Consider the following 6,399-nt stretch of genomic DNA (forward strand, 5'->3'; position numbering starts at 1 on the left):
TTAGTGCACTTGTGATCTTTTCAAATAATGAAAAAAAATACTGTAAGGAAATTATGAGAAACCTAATTTTTTCTTTTATGAACAAGAAATGACGCTTTAATACCATATTACGCCATATTACAGGCACAGGTGACTAAATTTTTATAATGTTACTATAGCAGCGCTATTAGAACATTCCAAAAAAAGCTCGCTTTTTATCCTGTAACTATTGTGTGTTACTTTTATCATCTTTCTAATATTCTGATTCCTTCTATTGGTCAGCATCTTTCTTTTCTTCTAATATAATAGCCTGATGCCGCCTGAGGCCAGGGGGATACTTAGACAAATTGAGATGTTATTTACGTTCTCTTCTACAGTACATTGATTGGATAATATTTTTCCTGTGTGATTATGACGCAATTATATCCTTCTTTTTGTTAAAAGCGCCAAAGAAACTAAACCACTGCCAGACGAATCCGGAAAAAATAGATCAATATTACATTCTGGGACACCCTACACTCAACAACAAGTAACACCCAAGTAGGTAATATTCTATTTTTAAAAGGCAGTATTACGTACACTTCGTAAATCAGCGATAAGCCGCTTTGACTGATCCACGCAATTCCAATATGTGTACTTAGCGGGAAACAACCATTATACTTCGATGGCTATTCAAGTTATAGAAAGACATTTCATGTTTTGAGATGATACTCGATTCTTTTTTACATAACTTTGATTGGATAATATTTTTCCTGTGCAATTATACAACAATTATATCCTTCTTGTTAAAAGCGCCAAAGAATCTAATCCCTACAAAAACAAATCAGGAAAAAATAGTTTTTCGGGTTTCTTTAAACTTTCGTTGCTGGGACGATAAATATATAAATTAACAAGAAACGTTTTTAGTAACATCGAATTAGGTAATAAATATTCTTTGAAAAGGAAGCATTACGTATACTTTGCAAAGGAGCGAAACACCGCTCGACTGATCCACCTAATTCCCTTGTCAGCTAAATCAACCCGAAAAACAGCCTATAAAAGACAAAATGAAGCCACAAAATACATCATAAAGTTCATCGACTCAAGCTACTTGAAGATAATTCGGACACACATAACTATGAAATTACTCTTGAAAATAATAATATTGACAGGGAGCTTTCTTTCAGTAGAGAGTCAACAAACTTGTGCGGCTTTCACAGCAGCAGAAGCTTCTTCAGCTCTTTGGTCTTGTGACCGTAAGTATCATAACACCGTTATTTCATTGCAACAAACCTTTAAGGAAAAATAATCATTGTAAAAATAGCACTCAGAACAATTTTAGAGCATCCCTCAACTCCCAAAGGGGGAGGTCACTCAGGCAAAAATAGGGTAAGAGAAGGCGCTGCTGATCAGTGTCCCTTTTTATTTTCCAGCTTAAATAATATCTTAAAGGTTAAAAATTCAACGAGTTTTTTGAATTGTATCCTACAGGGTTGTTTTATCGGTCCTTTACACTATTTTTTAGGGCGGGTTTTGAGAAAAATATCAAATATGTTTCCAGCAGGGTCCTGATTTCGTCACGAACCAAATTTCGTCGAAATAATGTCTGACATGATCCAATTTTTATTAAAAATATGTTTCTGATAGGGTGCAGCAGATTTTCTGATAAACTAAAGACAAGTCTTTTAAAATTCAAACCCGTACACAGTATCTTAGCCCAATTAAGGTTCTGGAAAATGCAATGAAAACACTAAAGCTTTTTTTTATTCATGATGTAATTCATTACTGGGAGAAATGATGTAATTGTTTTTTATTCTCAAAGCTTCGGGAAGACCGTATTATTATAGTGATGACCAACTAAACTTTGATGCAGCAAGAGCAGCATGCCAAGCATTGACACCATTCAATGGAAAACAATTTGATATCGTTGTCATAGAAACTCAAGCAGAGCTGGACTTTATTGTCGCCGATCCTGCATTTACGTAAGGGCTAACTTCTTAAATTCACCGTTGCTTTTCCTAAAAATATCACGATCTCGGACTTGAAATATGTTTTAAAAATTCTTAATACATATTTTAGAAAATTGTATATTGAAGACTTTTGGTGCAGTAGAAAATTCTTTATTTTTTCCTCTTTATTTTCGGAGATTATTGGAGATTATTGAAGATTTTAAAGCTTTGAAATCACCCACTTAATAAAATTATCCTTCCTTACTTTTCAATATTTTTCACGAACTGCCAATTTTTTGGAATAGATTTATTAGAGGATCTTAATTAAAGTCTGTCTAAATATAACCTGAAGCAGTGACGAAACGAAGCTATAATTTTTGAGAGAATTTAAACTAGATAGCGGTAACTTTAAGCGGTAATTTTAACAAAATTCGCCAAATCAAACCGCCGCCAAAATTTCAAAAACCGACCATTCACCAAATTTAACAAATAGGAAGATCATGTAAGAAATAACAACTTTTCAGTATATTTTATAGTTATATTACCTATTGTAGTATCTCAAAATTTGCAATTTGCCAAATCAAATCCCCGCCTAAAATTGTATTTTGGCCAATCATCAAATCAAATCCACGTCAAAATTAATTCACTTTAAGGTTATTAATCTGATATTTAAGTATATAAAAATAACGATCATAGCACACTTCCACAAGAAATTGATTGTTTTCTTTTTCATCTCCATTTTCAAAATCTTTTTCTATTTTGCAATAATCCACTCTTAAATATTATTTCAACGAGAACAAAACTAACTCATCCGAATCAAAAGTTACATTCTCTTTTGTCTCCGAGCGCGCTGCAGATTATATTGAGACAAACTTTAGTTCAGTATTTTTAATTTAAATAATATGAATGATTCCCTCTTTTTAATCAGAAGACGCATTGAAGGGGTGGGGGGTGGTTCAAGGGGTCTCCGATACCGATGTGTACCGGACAGAGAAAAGGCCATAACCGTGTCACCTAAAAGTCAGAACAACCCCCATTAATGTAATAATTCTACTTTTCAGGACTAATAGACGGTACATTGGACTACAAGCACAAGCATTTTCGGACCCGCCAGTGATGTGCGACTATAAATGGCTCAATGGTGCCCCGGTAACTCTTGACTTTCCTTTCGACAATGAACTTCCAACTAACCCCGATCCTGTGGTTCCACGATGTGTCTTTTTAGATAAAAGAGATCCACCAAGCATCTTACAACGAAGGTGTACCAGGCTAAAGAGATACATTTGTGAAGTATCGTGAGTAATATATTTTTTCAAAAATTTCCAGTCTCACTTCAATCCCCCTGAAAAAGAATAAACATACATCAAAAGAATATGAGAGTAATATATAACACATAATAATACGTATAATACATATAACACCCGTCATATGCTCATTTCCCTTAAGTGTTTTTCCTTAAGTGCGCTGAGAGCATAATCAAAATACCATCAAAATGTTTATTAAAAAGTGTCAATTCCAATGATAAAATGACAAAAGAAAGTGTCATTATTTTTCTAGCTCTATAAATTTTTCTCTACGAATTTTTTTAGGCTAAAATGACTGTCAAACTCATATCCTTTTATACAATAAGCATCACTTGCAGTATGATCAATATTTTTTAGGGAATTTGTTTGACAATTGTGTTTAAAGATCTTGTCAATATTTTTACAAAAACGTGTCATGTTGTCAAACAATGATGGCATAGCTGAACTAACTATTTTGGCTTTGCTAGCCAGCACCTTACCATTTTCATGATCTTAAAAGCTGATAATATGTTAGGTACTGGCTAATTTGAAATTTGTACTTTTGAGCTACATTAATTTAATTTTAAAATTTTCGGTTGCCGTAGATTTCATAACAACTCGCCAACTTCTCAACTCGAGAACTTAGTAGTAAGTAAGTAGTAACTAGCAATTTCTGAACTCGAAAAATACCCTGCCTCTGTCGGCACTGCACTACAACAAACACAATTTTGTAAAAATAGTTTATTTCGGCTATTCTTAACGATTTTTGACAAGAAAGGAAACACAATTTGAAATTTTCCATTACTTTTTAATTGTCACGAAAGTTACTTTTTATCAGTTAGATTCATTGCCTAGATTCATAAAATCCACCATGATACATTGCATTTACTACATTTTCATCTGATGGACAACTAAAAAAAGTCAACAGCGTTTTCTTCACTTACCAACCTGAAGGCAAAGACATCAGTTTTAGTAAAACCATTATTATATTGAAGAACGTTTATTCACTTTTCTTTTTTCTAGCGCACCTTATGTGTCAGCTTGTGAAAAAGTCAAGACCAGATTTTTCCAAATCGACGAAGGCACCGAACAACTTTCATTTGAAGACGCCCAAACGGCTTGCATGGAAAATGACGCCAATTTGATCACTGTGAAATCGCTCAAAGAAAACATGTGTGCTTTTGATAAATATGTGGCCTGCGAATCGTAAGTTTCGAATAGTTTCGTCGGTGAAAGAAATTTATCGCTACTACCTAATTACCTTGAAAAACATTGCAATCTACTAATTGTTGTCTACGAAATTAGCTATTTAGCAGGACATTGTGAAATTCTTCTCTCTTATTTATCTTTAGCTCAATTTGGCTTGGCCTAGTCAGCAATTTGGAAAAGAACAAATTTCATTGGATTGACAACGACATATCTCCTTATCGAAATTGGTGTAGTGGAGTTAGTCCAGCCCCTGGCACTGAAGGTTGTATTTTATTGCGTTTTGACAACCCTTCATTTACAACAACAGGTTGTTTTGAGCTGGTTGAGGATTGTGTTACTCCACAAAGTTTTGTTTGTGAAGCCAATACCCTTTGTGATAAAAATGGTTTTCAAACTCTCACTAAAGTCATTTCGAAAATCATTCAAGGAACAAAGAACGACTGCAAATCTTGCCGCCATTAGAATCTTCCGAAAAATGAAAACCCAGACCTGTCATTGATGATTTTTTAACTATAACTTTTTTCATATATTGTAGTTGAACACCATTTAAAAGAGTGCTCGATAACTATTTAGAGCAAATTTATAAATTTATTTCAAAATTTTACGGTTAAAAAACTAAAAGGAATTGTCTTCAAAACCAAGTAATTTAAAAATGTACAATCACCTCGCTGGAAAATAAAGATGAAGCAAAATACATTGGTCTCACCGAAAACACCTTCAAAACGCGGTTACACAAAATCATTTTTTTGAAACATTTTTAAACATTTTTTACTTCTCTCCAATTGTTTATAGCGATTACTTTTAATTACTTTTAATTACTTTCTACTCTTCTGAATCTGTATAATCTTTAAAATGTTTTTACTTGTACGTCTGACGATTGCCGTAAGGCATGAATGAAACTTGAACAATATTTTTCAATACGTGTTTCACTTTTTTCAGTCTTTTTTCATGTATGATCAGTCAGCACTTAAAAGTCTATTTCCATCTTAGCAGCGCCGACTTTGCCTTCTGATCTGTAAGATACATCAGGCTATTTATGTTTATCTATTTATTTAACAAAATTTGTGAGAGAACCCTGTCATTTACTCATTATGATGCAATTAAATTAATGTATTTCAATGTCTAGTTTGTATTTTAATAAACCTTTTTTGTCTACAATACTATAATCTTTCAAAAGCACACAATGTAACATCGTCATTCAATTGTCAACATCCCAACACGACTTTTCCCTTGTTATCAAATACTGAAATGAACCCAATATGGCTTCTACAAACCCAAAGTCTAAATCTCACTCAGCACTGCGTACTGCACCCTGGCTGAGCGTGAAAAATTCAAGAACAATAAGTTACATGTCGAATACAGTAGACTGGAGTCGTTTGTAATGCGTGTAATACATTAGTATAGGCGTTTTCTGATAATACGATTATTGTTACGGGGTTTATGACTAAAATCTTTCTCTATTACTTTTTGCTTTATTTCTGCTAGACTACATGTTGAATGGGCCTACCCGAAGATTGATGTAAGATGAAAATAGGAAAAAAAAGACAACAGATAGAAAAATGCTGACTAAAAAAACAAGTTCATAGCACTTTCCAATCATGAAATATGTGGGGGTTTATCTAGACTGGAGTCGTTTATAATGCATGTAATACTAATAATAAACCAGCCGAGGCTGGAAGGTCAGCCAATAGAGCTTAGCTAGATAGCTTTAATAAGTGGGTTAACAGATGTAAGAGATGTACTGAAACAGAGTAGACTAAAAATGTTGAATAATGTACAAAATGTGAAACATTTGATAACTTGATTTAAAATTATTTAAAACAAGCCTGAGAGCTCCTTCAACCCCCCCCCCACGAGAAGCTCAAAGTATACTTCTCTTTAGCATTGTAGCAATGTTTCTATAACATCAAACAATTAAGCTATAGTTCATTACTATAAAATAAAAGAGAAACAGTGTAATTAAACTTTTTGTTAATTTCATTCCAGTCAGTTATGATACA

The 6,399-nt window shown here is 33.3% G+C and overlaps 1 protein-coding gene across 1 annotated transcript; it reads left to right on the plus strand.

The window, feature by feature from the left end:
- The first annotated feature begins 970 nt into the window (after positions 1-970).
- On the plus strand, positions 971-5,572 carry LOC136819966 (macrophage mannose receptor 1-like). Its single transcript, XM_067076198.1, has 5 exons — positions 971-1,214; positions 1,781-1,940; positions 2,969-3,202; positions 4,214-4,396; positions 4,543-5,572. Exons 1-5 carry the CDS (start codon positions 1,097-1,099, stop codon positions 4,859-4,861), a joined length of 1,014 nt encoding a protein of 337 aa, XP_066932299.1. The 5' UTR covers positions 971-1,096; the 3' UTR covers positions 4,862-5,572.
- Positions 5,573-6,399: the final 827 nt, after the last annotated feature.

This window comes from Clytia hemisphaerica, unplaced genomic scaffold (assembly GCF_902728285.1).
Source record: "Clytia hemisphaerica strain Z4C2 unplaced genomic scaffold, Clytia hemisphaerica genome assembly, whole genome shotgun sequence".
Classification (NCBI taxonomy): domain Eukaryota; kingdom Metazoa; phylum Cnidaria; class Hydrozoa; order Leptothecata; family Clytiidae; genus Clytia; species Clytia hemisphaerica.